Consider the following 22,387-nt stretch of genomic DNA (forward strand, 5'->3'; position numbering starts at 1 on the left):
CTAAGCTGGTCAGTTTTTTTTTATTTTTTAGAAAAAGCAAAGGGACAAAGTGAAAATATGTTGTGAATAAGTTAATGAAAAGATATTTTTTATACTTTATTTGTGTCCAATAACATTTCAAAGGCAACTCCGTGATGACAAGACAAATGAGGCAGCTAAACTTTATATGGCTTGAAACTGCTATCTTAATCCTGAAGCCCATATGTATTCATCAGCTGTTCTACTATCAGTTCAGCCCTGTTACTGACAATATTAAATGTCAAGGTGTCGAGAATGAATTGACTCAGTTAACTTGTTTTTGGAAGTACCTGTGAGGACATTTGAAGATATAGGCAGTCAGACAGTCAGTTATTTTCTTAATCTTAGATTTACTGCTCGTCGTATGTAATTTGAACTGTCCCAGGGCAGTAAATCCTGACTCATACAGAAGATCATGCAGGTTAAAAAAAAACTACAGGCTACTACAAATACTATTAAATCCAGGTCTTCTTTTGTGTTATATTTCTCTATGTTCTTAAGACTCTATCTCTCTCTCTTCCCCTTACTATTTAGCCATTAATTCCTTTTGTATATGTACAGTTCATTTGAGGTACTAACCATTATATCTCTTTCCCTGTTAAGACTAATATCACATAAATTATTGCAAAGAATTTGTGATACAGGAAGTAATAAAAGAATTGGCTCAATTTGTGTAAGATAGCTCACTTTATCAACAGGTATGTAGTTTTAAATTATACATATCAGTCTCAGCTTCACATTCTGATCTTTTACCTCAGATTTAAGCGAAATATCCAGAATTATTATATTACCTTTACTTTCCTTCATTTTTTGGACATCTACAAAGTTTTGTTGAGTAACGTAACACCTGGCTGAAAAGTGCTTTTGCTGCTGTCTCTGGTTGAAAATTTCAAGCTTGTTTCACCTGATAGGTACGGTCAGAAGTAGGGATGTCAGTAATTAATCACCGAGAATACTTTTACTTTTTAATTTTTGCATGTTGTTTATAGGTTAATTTGTATACTTACACACTCCACTTTGCTGCCAAACAGTGTGGTAGTGAGTAAGCTGATGCTAAAGAGCTGACATTAGTTTGGTACCTCAAGCCAGAGTACATTATACCTTTGAGAGCTACTGTGACTCAGTCAGTGGTGGAAAGAATACTAAAAATCTGTTCTCAAGCACAAGTACTATAACAATACTAAATTATAACTCGGTTACAAGTATAAGCACTGGTTAATCATATCCTGTGTGAAACTACAATGTTAGTAAAAATTGTAAGGCCCATATCTGCATACCCAAGTAATTTTAGAGCCTAAAACTAACCGAAATGTGGTAATCATGTGTTAAAAAGCTTCCAGGCCACATCAGATATAGCAACTAAAGGGTATCATTGAGGGGTGGGGACAAATTGTGGGTATGTGGCGAGCAGGGATGAGAATGTGTTGCATTTTGGGGTGTTTAATCTGCATGCCATGGTTTTCATTGTCCCGTTTGTGATCTGATGTGAGCATTATTGGCTGCAAAAACGTGCGAAAGGCCGAATATTAACTGAAACTGTACTTGGTGTAATGCTGACATGTCTTTGTCAAGACCTGAATATACAGGAACAGCTGCGTAAACCACGGACACGTAGTAGTTCAGCCTCTTCATCTGCCAGACGTTTTCTGACAATCTCACTGAGAAGCTGACTGCTGTGGTCATTTTTTGTCATTTTGTTCTTTAAAAATTGCTGAATAGTTACCAGTTACTGGGTGTTGGGCTATTGAGAGCAACACGAACAGGAACTGACGTCCTTAGATAGAAGTGTGCTCTGTTGAATCTGTAACCACACGCAACAGTGACGCCACCGGTTCTTCAAGTACACCTTTTCATCACTGCCGCAAATTGAAACACTTAACGACAAGGGGTCAGCAAAGACAAGAATTTCAGGGGGTGTTAAGTAACTCTTTAATCAGATAGTATACAAAAATTACTGAGCTAAAATAGATAGTAATTATTTGTACAGTATGGTGCAATAAACCAACAGTTAGTTTAGTGTTTGTCTGGAGAAAAACACTGAAATGAATAAAATGGCCATCTTTTTCTTAACGAGTTCTCCTTGTATATTTCCAAACAACTTTTCTCCTTGTACAATTATTTTTTAAAGTGTTATTTTTTTACAGCAGTATTTCTACTTTTGTTTGTCTGTTGTACATATTCAACCTGAACTGGGCTTCATATGTGTTTTGACTTCTCTTCAGTCCAGCTGAAAATCTTTTGTGTGTCATATTTTAGACTGCAGCGGGCTGAGACGTTACTTTTTACCCTGAGTCTTGTCCCTAAATGCATCTATTGATCAGTCTCTCATTTCACGTGTGTGTTCTGTATATACGGTTGTTCATAGATTTTCTCAATAAGGGTATTATTTGTACAGATTTATATATCAAATCACTCGATTACTCTGCTGATATTATAAATAAAAAGGGAAGAGTCAACTGTACTATAAAAAGTTGTCACTGTACTTGTGCTGTAACCAAAATGTCACCTAGCATTGTCATGTTACACTCGATATGGAGAAATGATGCTGAAGTAGACTGTGATAGACCGCTTCTTAGCCCATGCAATTTAGTTTGTCTAATGTAAGTGTCTAGTTATTCATGTGAGATGTGTATGATAGAGAATTATTTATGCTATTAGTAGCTCCCACACTGCTATGAATTCAACAATATGGTGAGTTTTGCAATAAAATAAAGCATAGCTGATATCCACTCAGAAAAGATTATGGTCAAAGATTATGTTTTACTTTTTATGCCCTGAAAAGGAATAAATTCGGAGTTGTCGAAAAGATGTAGGCCAACCAGCAGGCCTTGTGTTGCTTTCTGTGTTTAGTCTCCCAACTGTGTAAAACAATATTACTGTCACTTTTGACTGTGCAGCTGTACTTTTTTGTTTTTATATGTAAATAAATGTAACCTTACACGTTTCTGTGTGATTGTTTTGCCATATTTACCATATATTTTACACAGTTTTTGCTTCTCATGTATTACAAAGCCAAGCATCTGTCTGTTTGCACCAAAGTAAGAATAGTCACGTGACAGTTATTTGGCTATTTACACCCAGCCCCCATGAGTGACACAAAGAGGATGTTGTGGTGGATGAATGGGTTAAACAGATGACTCTGCCTGGTAGACTGGGGTTTGAGTGCTGTGTGAAACTACAGTTGACTTAGTTGACTCATACTTTTCATGTTTTTGGTTTGTCTCTGCCATGTGGGTGCAAAAAGCATTATTGGCTGCAGGATTACAGAGTGCTTGCGGCATCTGTCAAAATTAAATACCTGCTGATCCTTGAAAACCACCAGACACTCTTTTTTCTATTTGAATTAAAACATTTTCTGTCAGCTAAATAATAAGAAATCTGTGGAAAAAAAAATCTAACATCTTTCTAATATTCTATAGTGTCATACAAAATAATGTGTTCATATTTTTCTATTATTTTACAAAAGGAGCAAGAGTGTTGCAACTTGAAAAAAAATGTACATTGTTTTGTCTTTTACATTGTTTTTATCACATCTGTCTTGTATGATATATACTGATGGTTACACCAGGGAATCTTCTTTCCTGTGTATTATTGTTTGATCCATTTAGGTAAAATTAGTCTTGATGTTAGGAGGGTGGCATGCAATGATGCAAAATAAAAATAATCATTAATTCCCCTCAAATGCATCAAAACAGAAGTAATAAGCTTGTTTTGAAAATGTAAGAAGTAGAATCTACAGATGCAAATTTCGAGCAACTGGGTCATGATTTCTGGAACGAGACCCTGGTTTATTTATTTTTTTATTTTATTTTATTTTTTCTACAGTTTTCTACAGCCAATATCTCCAAAACTCTGCAACTCACACCAAAACAATATAGATGGATAAATAGCACTACATGCCACGGGAAAAATAGATATTTTTGATTCTGGAGTTAACCCTGCTTTTAATGCTCATACATTTGAATGACAGACTTGGGCTTCATGTGCAACTGGTTTGCTGTCTTTATTGATTCTACCACTGGGGGCGCTAAAGTCAGGCATTTTCAACTCCTACAACAGTGACTTTAAAGAATCACTAAAAACTAAACATGCATACTACAAGGGAGATAGACAGAGTATGAAATGAAAATAAAAGTTTGAGGATGATACAAGCGTTAAATCAGGAGTGTGTGGTGCAGACCTCCCCCCTCCTGCAGCCTCCTCCCCCCCCCCTCCCCTCTCAGTGTCAGTATGGAGTCAGGCAGTCAGCCGTGGTGAACAGTCAGTCAGTCAGTCAGTCTGCACGGCGGACTTCACGAAGAGGAGGTGAGGCCCCGACGCACAGATGAAACAGGAGCGACACTTGAGGAATAAACACACAAAATGTCCAACAAAAAGTCCTCGCTGATGCCCGGAGACGTGGAGAACCTGCGGAGAAGACCCTCGGCCGATACCTCAGGTGAGAACAAACTACTTTCTACAGTCATTCATGACCTCCATTCAACGTTTGTCCCTTTAAAAACGGATGTAAAAACACAACCAAAATTTGTCTTTGCGTTTTGTGTTCGCTTCTTTGTTTCTTGTACATTTGACTTTGTCTTAATCAGTCATTAAAGTCACCTGTGCTGTCAAATTGACCTCAGTTTAAGTCGTTTTAATCAAACATTTGTTTGAACGTCATATTAAACCTCTTAACTTCTAACTTAAGGTCACCTCTGCTTTACCTTTTATGTTTAGGTTTATGTGAGGATACTTTAATGGCCTTGTGATAATCACAACTTCGCAGTCACACTATTTTATTATCTTGCTCACACCATGCTTGTTTGGTGGTTTGTTTCATTAGGAGGAAAGTTTAAGACCGCAGAGATGAACAACCATTCATTGTTTCTGTCCTACATTCTTTGGCCAACACAGGCCTGTCATCTCCCCACAACTCATGACTTATTAAATCTCCCAGTTGCACCATTAAATAATCAATTTTTATTTTGTGTACCTTTTACTTTTACATCTTTTATCTGGCCTGGGGAGTAATGGTGAACACTTTCCATGAACAGCATTATAAGTAGTTGACTAGGCCTGCATATAGTATATGAAGCATACCCTTATTTTTAATTTCAAAGCATAGCACAGTCCGCTAAGTTCTCTTATCTTTCTCCGTTGCAATGCATTGATAATGTGATCAGTCATGGCAGTTGACAGCGGGGACACCCTGCATGACTCTCAGGAGGTTTACATTAGTCACACACATCTTCATGGTGCAGCCTGAGGGCGTTGGTGTTGTATGTCAGTCAACTTCAACAACTCTAGAGTGTAGGGGGTGTAGCTTTATCATTTCCCCTCTTAATTTCAGTGTTTTTTCGCAGATGAGCTGGAAAATCATGTGAAGAATATTGTGTGATGTACAGTGGCTTTTCAAAATCTGTCCTCCGTGACATTTACTTTTTCAGAGAACTATGTAGATCCTGAGCAGCATCACCGGTTTCCACGGCAACAACCCCAAGCCGATTTGCTCCGTGGTGGCTCCCAGCATCCAGAGCTAGGCGAAGCGGCAGAGACGCCCTCCCCAGATGCTGCTGCCCACCACTTCTGCCACTACACACCCAAATGTTTCCTCACCGTCCACAGAGGTGAATGAGACATTAGCTGATACTAGAGCTGCAACAAATACTCGATGAATCGATTAGTTGTTAACTTAATTTCATTTATTTTGGTCATGTCTGTCTGTTAATCACCAGCTATTTTGGCATCATTGATTAATCAATTTTTTAATGTCCAAATTTTCTGATTTCAGCCTCTTAAATGTGAAAATTTTCTGGTTTCTTTACTTCCCTATGACAATAAACTGAAGAAATATGAATTGTCAAATAAAACAAGACATTTGAGGACATGATCTTGGCTTTGGAAAATGATGATCAACATTTTTCACCATCTTCTGGACCAAACAACTAATCATGAATATTGGAAATTGAACAGATGAGACAAGGGATAAATGCTGTTTTGTCTTGATGTGGATGAGTTTTCTCACAGTTGTGATCTGCACAGGAGGACACTCGAGCCGGTCTACACCATCACGAGGTGCCCGGACTCCTCCGTCACGGTATGGAGAAGAGGGTTGGCATGAAGGCACTACAAAGACCACAATCAGAGCTGAGAATGAGGTGGAGGCGCACAGGGAGGCCAACAACTACAAGGTGGGCTGTGACAGGGTTAAGGAGACACTTTTGCTGCACACTTTTACAGCTACCCTTAGAAGATACGTACTGTTGCATGTGGTTTGCAAACAATTGTGATATACTGCTTCATCAGAACGTTGCACCTTGAATTTTGAGGAAAAACAGGTGATGCCCATCAAGCAAACATTCAAAAAGTCAATAAAAATACAATAAAGCCTTGTGTCTAAACACTGTGGCAAAGAAATCAAGGTTTTTCAGGTTTGTGTGACATATTTTTAACCCCAAATCACACTTTTTTCCAGTTTGGCTTCAGGAAGTGGAAGGGCAATGTAACGGAGAGGCCCATTGAAGACCGATCAGACGTCGTCAAAGAACTCTACTCTGATCTTAGCATTGTGAAGCCTCGAGAAGGTCTTTTCTTTCTTTTCTCTTCTCTTCCTGTTTGCACTTACCTACATATCATTACAGACAAACACGGGGTTGTTACTGAAAAGCACTAACCTGTATTTATGAATTCTCTTCTCTCTCAGGCTCAGTGTACACCTTTGGGAACATAATTTATGTATTTTTGTTTGGATGGTGGATATCTCTAATCTACTTCCTCATGTGTCCAGTAATGTTTCTAACAATCCTTGGTGCCCCTTATGGTATGTATCCTAAAAATGGCTGTATCACACAGAATATCGCAGGTTCCTCTGAAATTAAGAACATGATGCTATGTTGTTTTTTGCTTCTTTTTTTTTTAAGGCAAACTTTGTTTCAAGATGGCGAGGTACTTTATCTGGCCATTTGGGAAGTCACTAGAAAAGGTAGTATGATATGCAGTATTCTACCTTCTCAAATAACTTTGTGTCTCAGGAATCCAATATTTAAGTGACATGCAATGTTAATAATGTTCTTGATTTATTAGTTTTTTTGGTCCATAAAATGTAAAATATTGTGAAAAAAATCACATTTGAGAAACTGAAATCATAGAATTTGGACATTTCTCTCTTAAGAAATCACTCAAATGACTAATTAATGACTAAAATAGTTGACAACAAATTGATTAACCGACTAATTGTTGCAGCTCCACTTGCAGATGCAGCTGCCTCTTGTTCTTCAGACGATACCGGCAAGTAATTATTCACCTTATCCTGTTGTCATCTCTGTCTTTTTCAGGCTTGTGATGTTAAGAGACCCACGTTGAGGCCTCCAAAGATTGAGGTCATTCCTGAGGAGCAGGACAGTGAAGACAGCAAAGACCCTGTCAGGGACAAGGACACAGAGCCCCTTCTGGTGTCTTCCCCTATCCCTGTTCAGATCCCCGTCCCAGAGCCACCAGCTAAAAAATCTTCTCACTGGGTTAGAAAGTCAGAATGACCTTAACCACTGGGTGCAATGAAATGTAATATTCATATAAATATTAATCATTTTCAGTGTTCTTTGTCCTTCTCTGCAGCGTCGCATCAGTACTTATGTTTGGTTGATACTGGGTTACCCTGTCCTGGCTGTGGTCCATGCCCTTGCCTGTGTTCTCTCCTGGCTGCTGGTCTTCACCATACCTGTAGCCAAGATGAACGCTCGCATACTGACCACCAACCTCCTCATGGCACCAGAGGACATTCAGATTCACAGACTGGAAAAAGTACGTGGTCATTTTCTGAAATGTTGAAAATTCATAAAATCAGATAATAAGATCATTCTCCAAGCAGAGCATGGAAATGCATCGTAGAATAGTGTCAATATTAGTGATAGCATTTGGTAATAATAATATCATAAAACATAATTAGCTATGCCAATGTCAGTGGTTAGTCAAGAGACAGATGTCAATGCAAGAATGTGCGATATTTTGCCTCTTTCTTTCTGTACTGGTCACGCTTTTCTACTATAGACTTTTTATAGCGTCCGTGTTAGCCATGGTAACGTGTAACTGAAGTTTTCCACATCTGTTAGTGTGAATGATGGCACTGGTTGTTGCAGAGTGTAAATGGCCAATCTAATGCATCTTCTATGGCTGTTCAACCAAATCACAAAGAACATAGTTGTCACTGACACCCATGTGGTGTGTAACATGTACTGTTACAGTTTTTGATTGTATTTATAAAGAATAGACAAATAGAGACTGACAGATTAACACGCACAAAATGTTGCTTTTTTTTTGCACTGATTCCAAAAAGACAGTATCCCCACTAAGCTGTTTATATGGCTAATAAAAATTAATATTCCACTTAATTCCCATTTACATGTAACCATGCATACATAAGATTTTCAAATCTAATTTTTAAGTGCTTTTAGTGTCATAAATGAAATTTTGGAGACAGCCAGGATTACACAGGTGATTATCTTAAAACTTCAGCACAGCAAAATGGTGTGCATGACTAGATACTACTACAGGTATTTAATTTGTGTAAACTGTTCCCATTAAACCTGATCTGTTAATTGACTGTTTACATCTAAAATATGTGATTGTCACTTGTTCTCTCTTGCAGACACATGGGTGCGAGACCAGAGTCATCTTGTGTTGTTATCAAGCATTCAATGTGTTTTACTACAAATACACAGTCCAAGGAATCAACATTTTTGCTCTCAGTATCCTTTTTTTGGGTTGTTGGAGTACAGTGCTTGTGAGCAAAATTCTGAGGTCACTTCAATGTCATTTCTGGAGCTGAGACTTGGAAACATCTAGCCATCCTTCTCTATATATTTTCCATCTTCAATCAGTTATAATTTCCAACAAGGCAATGTTTTAACAAGTTTCCACTGTGTACTGTATAGCACTGGCCTGTCCGTTCATTTGTTGTCCTTAAGTCTATGTTCCCTACAGACCTGCTTCCACTGGTTTTGATAACTCTAATTATTGGCTATACTGACCATGAACATACTTTCTTCAGTGCTGAGACCAAGTTTGCCATGGCCATCACTTCCATCATTCCTCTATCCTACTATATTGGCATGGGTATAGCTAGGTAAGTTTTTTTAATACATTTTTTATGTATTCCTACCAATTCCTCATGAATTCTGATGACCACTATATTGTTGTTGTTGGTTTTTTATTGGTAACCATGCACGCTCCCACAGCATTTCTGCACAGAGTAACTTTGCCGTGGGAGCGGTGGTGAACGCCACGTTTGGCTCCATCACAGAAATGACGTTCTACATCACAGCGCTGCTGCAGGGATACCGTGCCTCCACCAAATGTTACGAAGAGATTGTTAAAGCGGCGCTCACTGGCACCTTGCTCGGGTGTATACTGTTCATACCTGTAAGTGACTGAGAAGGACAAATAACATGTGTACATGTCAGTTAAAGGGTCAGTGTGTAGGATTTATGTGCATATATGGGAGAATATTTATTTATATCTACAGAGGACATAGATACTCTTCCATGGAGTCCACTACAGTATATTGTACTGCCCTGTTTCTACAGTAGCCCAGAATGAACAAACCAGACACTGGCTCTAGATAGGACCTTTCCCTTTTTTTATTTCAGGGCCATCATAGGTTCTCCTGCATGCTAGGAAGGCGGGGGTAAAGACGATGTGTTTGCAATCTGCAAGCTAACTTCTAGATGCCACTAAATCCTACACACTGATCCATTAAACATAGCATTATGATTCTCTCTGTGAACTTTACACGCACTAACCTCTTGCTGACTGTCTTTTTGTCCACTGCACAGGGGATCTGTATGATCATTGGTGGCATTAAGCACAGGGAGCAACGATTTAACAGCCGTTCAGCTGGAGTGAGCTCAGCTTTGCTCTTCATATCTGTAGGAGGTATGACCTGCATGGCAGCTGCACATGTAACTAATTTTTAAACAATACGTGCTCCACAAGCAGATTCATAAAACTCTCGACTTGACCTTCATGCTGTCATATCGTCTCCAGGTGTGTTTGCTCCCACGCTGTTCTCAAAGACCTTTGGGAATCTGATGTGTGAAAGCTGCACCAATGTTCCAGGGAATTCCAGTGTGCCTTTCATCTGCAAGGACTGCCACTATGACACGGTGGGCTTCTTTGCTTAACCTTCATACAGTATAACTTCATGTTTTTTTGGCAAGTTTGAGAACATGTAATTCCAGGTCATCGCCTTGATGTTTGTGTTCCAGGAACTCAGACCATGAAAATTAAATCTTTGTCTGCCCAAATTAAATATTTTTAAAAGGCTTTTAATAATGATGGGTTTACAAAAAATATGGAACACACTCTGAGGCTGAGCTCATCTGAGATGGACTGATGGAAAATGGAAAAGTGTGTCGGTTTGAACAAATAATATCTTGTGTTTTTACTGTATTTGATTATAGGTCACTCTTTGCAAATAATTTCATTTTGTTTTAATTAAAATTTTACTAAGTGTCCTAACTTTTTTGAATTGGGATTTGTAATTTTCACTTTTTGTTTTTTTGTTTTTAACAGAGTCAAGCTGACCCACATTTGATTCTGTCCCAAATTGAGTAAGTCCGGGTTTTACATACAGATTTATTATATTTTGCAGCAGTTTTTCAAAGCAATAAAGTCAAAAGTGTTAAAACTAATTATTACATTTTAAAACAAAATGTTTTCCAGGCCTCTGGTGTACACAATTTCTGTGCTGCTGCCCGCTTCATACCTGATTGGCCTCATCTTCACACTGAAGACCCACTCGCACATCTATGATATCCATATCAGCGATGGCCATGGGGCCCAAGCACACGGTCAGTACGCAAAAGAGGGCACCAGCACTTCCCACCCCACTGGTGAGGTCACCACTGGCCGTCTCCTTGCAGCCAACTCGTGTATTAATGCCAGCATTGTTGCCACCGGCCAGGTGGTTGCAACAGGTGTGTGTGTGTTGTGTGCATGTAATCTTATGGTTGAATGAACATGAAATTGCACTGACTGCCTGTTGCCTGCTATATTCACCTGTATGTGCATGTCAGGAAAAACGTTTTCCCCTGCAGTGAGGTAAGGTTGTGCTTGTGCATGAAAATAGCATGTGAGGCTGAAAAGCATAAATACCGGGCCAAATTCAGACTTTGAACTTGATTGGACGTGACAGCAGAGGAAAAACTTCTCAGCAGTGAGGTAAGTCATAAATGTTAAACGCCTGTAAACCTGCAAATGTGTCTGCCACCTGCAGGTCATCATGTAGTCCACTGGTCCCGCTGGAGGGCTCTCGCAGTGCTGATTGTTGCCACGGTGTTGATGGCTTGCTGCGCTGACCTCAGCACACAGAATATTGAGCCCATGCTGACCCATTCCTCCATTTCTCAGGTATTCAGAATGATTTATTTATAAAGAGGAATGTATTAATGAAACTGAGAGACAATTTTTTGCTTCCAACTTTCACAAATAATTATAGCTCAATGTGATGACAGATTGCTTCTTTTGTCCAACCAACAGTCCAAAATCAAGACTCTTCATTTCTGATCAGAAATGGCAAAGAAAGCAGCAAATTATCACATTTAAGAAACTTGGACCAGCAAATATTTGACATATTTGCTTGAAAAATGACTGGAACAATTACTTGATTGTCAGAATAGTTGGCGATTAATTTTATTTTGATCAAATAATCGATGATAAATGATTGAATAATCATTTCAGCTCTCAACTAAATCCACCTTGCTGTTGCCAGTAAGAGAATTAAGAAGACATTTTGTTTTATGGAGCTTCACTATACCTGATATGTATAGAAAGGAATGCATTGTTAACCTCATTGTGTTTCCTTGTATTTTACACAGTACTTCATTGGTGTCACAGTGTTGGCCATGGTGCCAGAGCTTCCTGAGATTGTCAATGGGATCCAGTTTGCACTGCAGAACAACATCAGCTTGAGGTACACGGAGTACTCTGTGTTGCTGTGGTACCATTTTAAACAACCACCTGACTTATTCCTCTTTGTAAAGTCCATACTTTAGTTTTGAGCAGGGGGCGATCCAGCAAGCAAACACATATATTTAACATATAATTGACAAAAAATGCTAGATAGTTAAATGTCTAATTTTCAGCATTGTATTTTATACTTTTTTTTCATAAGCTGATGCATTAAATTTATCCAACCATTGTTAAATGGAGTGTTAAAAATATTTAAACTTGTATATTCTTGTGTCCACAGCCTTGAAGTGGGCAGTTGCATTGCTGTGCAGGTCTGCATGATTCAGATTCCACTGCTCATACTCTTCAATGCCTTCTATGTAAGTGTCCAATTTTGCATTTGTTTTTTTAATAAACAATACATTTCTTATATGACTTGGCTTTAACCTTTTTTTTTGTCCAGGATGTTGGATTCGTGCTTGTGTTCAGTGACATTCACCTCTGGGCGAGCATCTTCAGTGTCATTCTGGTCAACTACATCTTCATGGATGGAAAATGTGACTACTTTCAGGGTAAGACATGATTTTTCCCACATTAGAAGCTGAAAATTTAGAGACCAACAGAGAATATTAGATATACTATCAAGAAAAGCCTCTGGTGAGTTTTTCTCTGCTTTAATTGACATGTAGATTATAATAAAGTCTCTTTTGTTTGCAGGCACTGCTCTGGTGGTGGTCTACCTCATCCTTTTGTCCCTTTACTTCTTTGCTCCTTCACCACGCTCTTGTTGATTTTCTTTCCAACAAAAAAAATGCATGCCTCTATAAAGATAATACACCGATCATTTACATTCAGTTAGAGTGTGTGTTCAGTAGCACAGAAGATAGAAAAAGAATTGCGTTTTGAAAATTTGACAGTGGAGCTGTAAATGAATAGCTGTCTGCTTTTGTCAATATGATGCTGACACCTTCCCAGTTCCGTCCGTCACAAAACTTTGTGACGTTTTTGCTCGTTTCAATGTAAATTTATCATGAATCATTGTAATATGTGGTTTGTATTGGACAAAATAAATGTCAGTTTGTAAACCTTTTTTTTCTCCCAACTTTTTCACCACCTACATCATTTTTTAGCTAAGGCGCTTTCTTTTGAAAAAAGATTCCACCATTATAATTTATATAACATTTTCATTTGTTATATTTTTGATACCTTGGTTTTATAAAGCTTGTTATTGATATCTTTGCACATTTAGTATGCTCAACTAACGTGACAAACGGCATGCATGTTATCATGTACATTCATGACAATACAAGTGGAAATAGCAGTTCATGCAAAAATAGAAAATAAAACAATTTGGGTTTTATTTCTGTTACGCATCATGCTTATTATTACTACTTAGCAAAGGAAATGGGGCAGGTGGGGAACAGAAAGCTATTTACAGAACACTTTTATTGACAGAACTCCAATACAACATTCACACAAGCCTACTGTACAACATTTTAGTGGTCACCTTTAAAACTATGTCCCAAAGAAAAGGTTTGATGATGTTAATATAAAAAGCAGGTAATGACATCATGCAGAAAGTAGTTCTGTTGAGCGGAACAGAAATAAAAGGGGCAAGAAGTGCAGGCAGATCAAACCATAGGGCAACATCCCATCATGGCTCTCAACTAACCTCTCATTCCTCTCTATAATCACACTTTGTTCAAGATGCAACATTATTTGGCATTGATTAAATCCACCAATTCAACATAGGAACTGTATTTGACACAATGAATAAGTGCTTTTAGGATAATTCCCTAAAGGCTTGATATAATGTCCTGAAGTTCACTCTGCTTAACAGGAACAGAATACAAAGCTTCTGTGTCCTTGAAACAAAATACAAAACTGCTGTTTTTGCCACTGAGATGTTGAGTGATTATATGTAAAATGGTTAATATGTACTTAAACACATTTTCAACATGAACTCTTTGTTTAAACATGCAACGATCTTATACTGCCTGTATTTGTGAAATTTCAACCTCATTAAAAGTTTGAAAAAGGCACTGCAGTATAAACAAGTGTTTTAAGTGTGTAAGCCTGCTACTAAAGCGACTCCCTGTGCAAAATGTCATCAACAGAGCGGGAGTAAAAGTGTGAACAGAATTAAGTCTTTATTCGAATAAACTCATTTTAAATTAATTTTAAAGAGCACCAGATTCACAGTGATGTGTTGCATGGTTTGGTTTACAAATGAGAAATGCGAGCAAACAGGATGGAAATTAAATCATTCTGAAGATAAAAACCTTCCTTTTTTGCACATTGGTTCTGTAACATTGGCTGTGACATAATGGAAAATACAGGAAATACAAGGGCTCAGGCATTGAACCCCTTCTTCACACGGTAATGAAGAGCATACAGTGTTTCTGCATGTTTTAGCTAATTTACCATAAATAACACGACCATTTTAAAGGCATATTATTTTTTTGAAATGTTTTTCATTACTTCCAGACACTGGTTTCCATTTCATATAGTATAAAAACACTCAGAAAGACGTGTAATTTAAGATCGGTAATCCCGCATACTAGAAAAAAACTCAGCTTCAAGGCATCTGCCGTCACTAAATTTTTCAAACTCAAAAGTTTTGGGTGCTTGAAAATTAAAATTTTGTGGGGAGTTTTTAAAACTCAAAGAATCAAGTTGATCTAACAAAGAACAGTAAATTACCTCAACAAAACATCACTAGTGGATAAAACCTTTTCAAAACTTAAGAGTTTGAGTTGAGCGAAAAACTCAAATCTATTGAAGTAAGTTGCCTTGAAATTTTGAGTTTTCTCAACTTTTTACAGTGCACAGTGAACACCGTGTCTGCTTTTATTCATGTCAAAGTTATGTTAGCATAACTTCAACAAATAAAAACACAAATCAGTGCAATGACTGCTATGTTGACTTGATGTAAATTACAAGCTGCTGGAAATTGATTTTCATACCACAGGGAGAAAACTGACATAAAACGGCTGCCTGGAAGGCCACAAAAACATTTTAAAAATCTAAAACACTACAGCATGTCAGCAGTAATGAAAATTACATATGGACTTTAAATTGGCTAAAACATGTAGGAACACTGGTATGGTCATTTGGCAAAACCACTGTCTGCCACTTTTTAGGCTAAAATGATTACTTTGCTTATAGGATCTATTAAAAAAGGTAAATGTCCACAAATATGCAAGACAAAGTGTGCAAACAGCAATATCAGGTGATGAGAATACCCCCAGAAAAACAGATTTAAGTTCTTCAAATAAATACACATGCATTCTTCCTTTGCACAGAATTCTTACTTACTGTAGAAGGCGGAGTTTTTTTTTAAATAATGGGAGAAGACAGTCTTTGAAAGCATGACATGGCAAAATAAAGTATTTCCAGCTGTAACAGTTTGATGGATGAGAAGCAGGGATTTAGCTTGACACAAAGGCATCATGTAAGGAACAATGGTGGTGGGGGCAGAGGGGGTTGATTAAAATCCTTAAAACATTCCACATTTATATTCTTTATCATCACTGAAACTGCAGAAAATAAGAATAAACGGAAAAAAAAGGCATCCCATTGTTTTTGGTTTTAAGGCGGGGCTACGTTAGGCAGGGGAGGGGGAGGGCGTTTTCCCGAGAATTTTGCTGTGGATTAAACTCTGTGCTCTGTCGTCTCCTCCCAGTCCAGCCCCAGCCCATCCCATCCATTCATGTGTCCGTCGTCCTCCACTGTGCGGCCTATTTCAAGCGTTCAATGAGTTCCTGTGTGAGGCCCAGGTTGAGCAGCTGCATGGTGGGTAGTGTAGTCAGGTGGGGAAAGGCCTTGAGGAGTTTCTCCCAGCAGAGCTCCAGCAGGCTGGGCACAGCCAGCCAGATCTTAAACAGAGAGCCAGTTCTCTTGTTCTCATGGATATTCACCACACCGCCATGGATGTACATGCAGCCAGCCTGCACACGGAGCAAAGGACAAAGAGAAAGATTTAAATTTTATATACAGTCAAGCTAATATAAAAATTAACTGGGGCTTAAGGTTTAAAGCCTTTACATGACTCACCGGCAGTGATTTATAAATTGTAATTAATTAATTAATAATTCCATGTCCATTGCTAAACACCTGCCTAAGAAAAGGGGTTCATTTAGAAGCATTGCATATAGCCTCAAGGTCTCCATGCCTAAATGTTTATACTAAGACCAGATATATACTTGCTATTTAACAACATGATTGTGTTCACGAAGCGTTCATTTCTGAGAACTTGCATAACCATTGATCCAAAATACGTGAGGCAGCCATGGTGCGTAGGGTTGTGTGTAGGTGCGTATACAGCCGCGTAGTTAAAAGTGAGTGTATCTCCAGGCTTTCATGGCAGTTACTGTCAAAATACAGCACATGTTCACTTCAATTACCATGGTTACACTTCACACTACACTACATATGATTCCTTAATCTTACCAGACAGCATTATTGTCAGTGTTAGCTGGCTTCTCTGAAGTGGACAACAAAAAGAAAGCAAAAAGAAAGGCGGGCTGGACACAAGATGTGAATGTTTTTCTCCTTGAAGAATACAGAAAGAGCAAGCACATAATCCAAAGTGTATTTAACTCAGCCATGACAAACGGACACAAGGAGTTGTGACAAGAAATTACTGAAAAAAAATTTATGTGAGAAATATGCTGTGATACAAACTGGTGATGAAGAAATGTGAAAATATTACTGTGACAGCAGGAAAGGAAAGCCCAGCATTGAAACTGCTGATTTTCAAGGAAATTATATCATGTTAACATATGAGAGACGTATGTTACTGTTCGGCTAGATTACTACAAAGTGGCTAGTGCCAACATCAGATCTACTTTCCAACAAGCTGTACATTGGTTATAGTGTTCAGTTGGTTTTCTCTGTTCTGAAAAAAATATCTTGGTATCTAATCTTCCTCTTCAATCACCATAACATGCAACAGGCACAGAACTTAAGGAAATTAGACCTGCAAAGGGACTTGGTCCCTGCATATTTGAGTTCCATGGGTTACACAGGCGACTACGTTACCAGCCTATAATTCACTTGCTGTTTACATAATGAAGATTGGTACCACTGATATAGACCTAGTGTCCTCATACTCTCATTAATTAAGCTTAAAAATATTTAGAGAGACCAGGAAGGGTGGTGTTGTACTAACTGGGGTGACAGCAGCACAGTGGAAGTAGGCCGGCTCAGGCATCACTGCTGGTAGTTTACTCCACTGGACAGTCTGCAGGTTGATTTTCCACAGATCAGCCAATATCAATTCCCCATTGTAGCCTCCACAGATAAATACATCTATAACAGAGAAAACAATAAGCATCAGAAACTGTTTATTTAATTGTGCATGTGTTATCTGGCTTATGACTTATCTTAACACTGAAGGTTTAACATAAAAGAATGTGATATCAAATGTCAGGAACACCTGTTTATCTTTGAGGCAAAATAAGAAAGCTGTGATTTTTAACCAGGTGATACTGGCTGCACAGCACTATTGAAAAAATCTCACCATTTCGTATTTGTACACAGCTATGGCATCTCCTAGGAGCAGGATATCCTGTCAAAAGCACAGACATTTTAGAATGGTGTGAACAAGAACCATACAGGCTTAGATAATAAAGAAGTGCAGACTACAGACCTATTTTGTCATGAGGTTTAGTTGTAATCTCCTCCCAGGAATTGGTCTCCAGATTGTACGCATGTATCTATTACAAAGAGACAACATTTACTGTGAGTCTAAGTCAGTGTTTAGTGCAGTGATTAAGATGGATTAAGCTTGTGTACAAAACAAAACTGTAACATAAACTGCAATAAACAAATCTAGGCACGCTTTGTCACTCAACTATATTTGTAAAATCACTGCTGTCTTTCTCTTTCCTCTTCTTCAGCTCACTAACAGGTGTGCTATGAAATAAAAAATACCACATATAGACCAAATACTGCTCCAGCTGTCATTAAAATGAAACTAAGTTGTTCATAGATTTGTGTCTGAAACAATCTAAGTTTGAAGTTTTGCAGACAAGCTAAATGTGTTTGTTGAGTCACCGTATGTGGTGTAGTACCTTGTCCAGAGGGTAAGACGTCCAGGAAGTTCCTCCTCCCAGAATGTAGATCCTCTGTCCATCATGTGCTATTTCATGCCTGTACCTGTAACACACCCAGCAGCACACCATATCAAGGAGTTTTACACCCCTGGAGAAATCCCTAACTTGTAGCAGATTTAGGTATAATAGAGGCGTACCGTTCCTCAGGCAGGTCGTCGGGAGGGTTGTTGGGCTTGAGGTGGATCCACTCCCTGGTGGTCAGGTCCAGCCTGTGCAGGTCTGTGCTGTAAATGTAACCTGTTGTCCCTCCAAACACATACAGGAAACCATTTATGATAACCATTGCCTGAAGGAGAAAAGATATGAAATAACATTATCGTAAGAAGCAGCTCTCATTAATCAGATTTTATATATCCATTGGATCCAAATGTGATTGAGTTTGGCCCTGAAAACTATCGATTGACGAGATGATTTATGAAGCTCCAGAGGAGGGACCAAGTTTACACAAAGCCAGAAAAAATATTCAGGTACAAGAAAAAAAATATCACTGGAGACTACAAAGGAGAAAAGTCTATACACCGTTTTAGAATATTCACTTTAGAGGCAACATTTCAATCTACGCTTTCGATCTGAGGTAGATCTTGTTGATCAAAGTGTTGCCTTTAAAGGGAATGTGCTACAAGAGACTTAAAATGTTTATTTGGAGCCTAACAGTGATTTATGAGGTTACCTGTCCATAGATTCTGTTGGGCTTCTTCCCCCGACAGTTGAGCAGTGACCATCGCTTGTACTTCACATTACAAACATGTACGTCATTGCCGTTATTTTCACCAAAGGGGATCCCGGTGCCCCCAAACACCAGGAGGTTGTTGCCGTGCAAAACAGCTGAAAAAACACAGCAACTAAATTTTCACCTTTTTATTAACAGAAAAAAGAAAAAACACAATCAAATATCAAAATGTTGAAAACAATTAGATACACAATGTTTCACCAACCTGACATAGACGCCAGCTCTGTGGGCATGTAGCCTTCTGTTCGAATCTGCTGCCAGCAGCCTGTGGCAAAGTGATACCGCCAGAGCTCCCTGAACAGTGGATAGTCTTCATTCTCTGAGCCTCCAGACTCATCGTAGTCAGGGTTGTACCCTCCAAACACATACAGGTTAGTGTTGTCTGCAACACAACGATGACCACTGCGGGCAGGGGGAGTACGGTGACCTGGAGAGGGAGGAACAAAGTTTCAGTGAGATAGGTACAAAACTGGACTGATAAGATGAACACATACAACAACCTATCAAATACAAGTAAATATAGTGAGTTGAGGTAAAGTAAATATGATCCACTTGACTTTTCACCTGAAATCCTTCCGCTTTGATCAATATGGAGTCATCACATTGTGCAATCATGATAATAAAAATCTGACAAAGAATGTTGAAAGATATCCCAGCATGCTCTGAAAGGAGCGGTTAACACATGACCACGGGTCACTAGGCTAACACATATAAACAATGCCTTCATGGTCACATGCACAACATTGAGCAATTGTGAATCTCAAGTTTCCCTGCATGACTTTGAACTCATTGTGAGAGAAAAACTATAGGCAACAAACAAAAACATACAAAGTCCCAGTAAATCCTAGCTGGGAGGCGATAGTGTGAATACCCTGTGTAGAAGTTATCTAACTAAAATTAAAAAGTAGTCAAACAAGTGGCTAGAAGAAGAAAACATGTACAAATTTATTCATCTGCTTGGTGGCAAGAAGTTCAATGACACTTAGGTAGGCATGTCCTCCTGATTATACTATATATATGGGCTATGTAATTTACTGCAGTCCAAATTAAATGACACTCTGACACTAAAGCAGACAGAAAAAGAAGTCTTCGTATCATACAGTGCTGTAGTTAAAATAGAAAAGACATTGACAGCATTATAGGTTCACAGTTTTACCTTGTAAGGAAAGCTATGCAAATAACAGAAAACAAAACGCCATAATTTGAAATACTGAGATGCTTTGGCTTTCTATCAGCAGGTGCATGATTGCAGAATACAGAGCACATTAAGCCGAATCTAATAATGTACCTCTGTTTAATGTACTAAGAATAGAACTGAGGCCTACCTATAATTCAACACTGATCAGATGTTCCAGGCAAACAATGCATTTTTAATAATCAGGGCTTGCAACGGACTAGAAAAACAAAGCAATTAAGGGTGACATACAGAGACAAAGCAGAGGAATGTAGCAGCAGTGGGATGATCAAACATCCACACTGACACAAATTTAATACCAGAAACATAACACAAATGAGCAAGTTCATTACTTTGATGGTTTTACAATACCATCTCAAACATAATGAAATAGTTCAGGATTGTAACAGACCACAACTGCTACACATCTGTCCAGGTCTGTTATGCTCATTTGGCAGATGCTTCTGTCCCAAAGACTTCCAGTAGGAGCATTCAAAGTCAGGTGGAACAAGTCTCATGTATAACCAAAACTTGGCAGTGCAACCCTTCTAAATAAGCAGCTAAAAGTGTGATCAGTTTGAGATTAATGTCACATTCACATTCACTTCTGGCATGTGAGACAGGCCTAAACTTCTACCAACATGGCTATTATATGATCAGAAGAACTCATCTTTCTGTCTGGGAAGTCAGAGACATCTGTAACAACTAGTTATTTCTATTGATCTTTTAGAAAAAAAACTGTAAAAATTCTCAATAACATTTCACAGCAAGAGTTTGAGGTTTTTAAGGAATTTGCCTCAGGTTTCTTTTAGCATTTGTTAGAAATGTCAGTGCATTTAACAAAATATGAGACCAATCAGGAGTAATGAAAGTGTGAGTTCAGTGGGAAACAATATAAGAACATCATCTAAAGAAACCAGAAGAGCTGCAATTTAAGATTATTTTAATTACTGATTAATCTGGCAATTATTTTCACAACTAGTCAATTTATTGTTTAGTCTATAAAATGTCAAAAAATGTGAAAATGCTTTTTCCTGGAAGTTGGAAATGTTTGGTATTTTTGCTTGAAAAATGCCTGAAACTATTAATCTATACTTGGGATGAAAACACACCAAGAAAAGGATTTGCACTGAAGATTTAACACAACATTACAACCTAATACAAACAGCTCAACAGAAAATGCAAGAAGTCAAAGAGGAGTTAATTACGGCCGCACATATAGGAAAAAAGAATCATTCAGCTATTGTTTTGACATATATTGCAATGACTGTTTGTTAGGGTCTGTAACAAAAAAACGTGTTTTATTACATCTGGAGCATCTCTGCAGCACTACAGTACTTCCTTACTGCTGTTTTGTCACACATTTCTCTTTTTTATAAGTAATATTTCGATTAATTGTGCATCCCTAGAGTCCACACATGATGGACTATCTGACTCTAATGAGTATATTCTGCAAGTAATAGTTATCAATACATCCTTTTATAAACCGATATAATATAATATAATATATAATTCTACTTTTTTTTAATTGATGCAATTTACTGCCTATATTCTCTTGAAAACGCAGACGTAGCATTGTCATTAAGCCTTCAAATTGGTGCAGATACGCAAAACCTGGTAGGTTAACTAATCAATGATTATGTCAGGCCATATACTAATTAAGCTGGTTGTACAGCTGAAAGACAGGATTTTATATAAGGTGAAATAGTAAGATAACCAGCTCTCATTTTACAATATATAGCATCTTGGGTATAGTTGCTAACAAGCTATTAAAAATAAACCTGCAGAACTGCTGGATGCTGCTAGCTTAAACGTTAACAATATCACCAGTATGAGCACCGTTTAAATTCATGACATACAAAAGGTGACATTGTATGTGAAGCTGCTAATCTCAGTCACACAGTGATTATTCGACTGGTAAAATGTGCTAATGTTAAATTAAAACCTGTCGTTAGCATGTCGTGCTAATGTTGTTGACCGACCTGCCAACGTCTCACCGTGCGGCGGCCTGCCTGTCAGTTTCTCGAATTTATTGAGCTGGTCCGGACTGCGAGCTCCTTCAGCGTCCGACATCTTTTCCGTTACAATCCACTCCTGGAGAACGTCACATCGAATAAAAACTAAATCTGCTAAAGTGCTGATAAAACATTATAAATCATCCTACATCTCAGTCACTGAGCAGAAGCCATTCACAAATGTTACCCCCTCGGCTGTGAGACGCTCGACCAATCAGGGGGCTTGTTATTAGGACGTTGCGTCGTAAGAAAGGGGCGGGACTGCGCGTGTGTCCAAAACAACAACAGTTTTTTTGTTTTGTTTTTTTGTCCAAGTGCAGTTGATCTTAGGTGGTGGAAGTGATTCAGGTGGGTCAAGGTTCAAATTTTATTCTATTAACACTGTAGACAAAATTTAGAAATAACC

General features: G+C 38.3%; 2 protein-coding genes across 5 annotated transcripts; one reads left to right on the forward strand and one right to left on the reverse strand.

The window, feature by feature from the left end:
- The first annotated feature begins 4,271 nt into the window (after nucleotides 1-4,271).
- On the forward strand, nucleotides 4,272-13,028 carry cax1 (cation/H+ exchanger protein 1). 3 transcript variants are annotated; one of them, XR_014768966.1, is made up of 21 exons: nucleotides 4,272-4,456; nucleotides 5,445-5,624; nucleotides 6,040-6,188; nucleotides 6,473-6,581; nucleotides 6,701-6,817; nucleotides 6,918-6,979; nucleotides 7,332-7,514; nucleotides 7,612-7,797; nucleotides 8,642-8,741; nucleotides 8,977-9,118; nucleotides 9,231-9,414; nucleotides 9,828-9,927; nucleotides 10,039-10,157; nucleotides 10,567-10,604; nucleotides 10,717-10,970; nucleotides 11,270-11,403; nucleotides 11,871-11,965; nucleotides 12,245-12,323; nucleotides 12,407-12,515; nucleotides 12,661-12,838; nucleotides 12,938-13,028. XR_014768966.1 is itself a non-coding variant. In XM_084710749.1 (20 exons), exons 1-20 carry the CDS (start codon nucleotides 4,381-4,383, stop codon nucleotides 12,732-12,734), a joined length of 2,490 nt encoding a protein of 829 aa, XP_084566875.1. In that variant the 5' UTR covers nucleotides 4,272-4,380; the 3' UTR covers nucleotides 12,735-13,028. The 3 variants fall into 3 exon arrangements, 2 of the variants coding, with proteins under 2 accessions (XP_084566875.1, XP_084566876.1); XM_084710749.1 differs by having other exon boundaries at nucleotides 12,661-13,028; XM_084710750.1 differs by having other exon boundaries at nucleotides 4,273-4,456; nucleotides 10,717-10,844; nucleotides 12,661-13,028.
- Nucleotides 13,029-14,997: 1,969 nt separating this feature from the next.
- Nucleotides 14,998-22,182, reverse strand: klhdc10 (kelch domain containing 10). 2 transcript variants are annotated; one of them, XM_084710752.1, is made up of 9 exons: nucleotides 21,964-22,182; nucleotides 18,998-19,219; nucleotides 18,733-18,887; nucleotides 18,200-18,348; nucleotides 18,021-18,105; nucleotides 17,597-17,663; nucleotides 17,468-17,515; nucleotides 17,117-17,256; nucleotides 14,998-15,893 (listed from the first exon to the last, which is right to left on the reverse strand). In XM_084710752.1, exons 1-9 carry the CDS (start codon nucleotides 22,037-22,039, stop codon nucleotides 15,684-15,686), a joined length of 1,152 nt encoding a protein of 383 aa, XP_084566878.1. In that variant the 5' UTR covers nucleotides 22,040-22,182; the 3' UTR covers nucleotides 14,998-15,683. The 2 variants fall into 2 exon arrangements, with proteins under 2 accessions (XP_084566878.1, XP_084566877.1); XM_084710751.1 differs by having other exon boundaries at nucleotides 21,949-22,182.
- Between the last annotated feature and the right edge of the window lie 205 nt (nucleotides 22,183-22,387).

This window comes from Lutjanus erythropterus, chromosome 22 (genome assembly GCF_056507025.1).
Source record: "Lutjanus erythropterus isolate fLutEry1 chromosome 22, fLutEry1.hap2, whole genome shotgun sequence".
Classification (NCBI taxonomy): Eukaryota; Metazoa; Chordata; class Actinopteri; order Lutjaniformes; family Lutjanidae; genus Lutjanus; species Lutjanus erythropterus.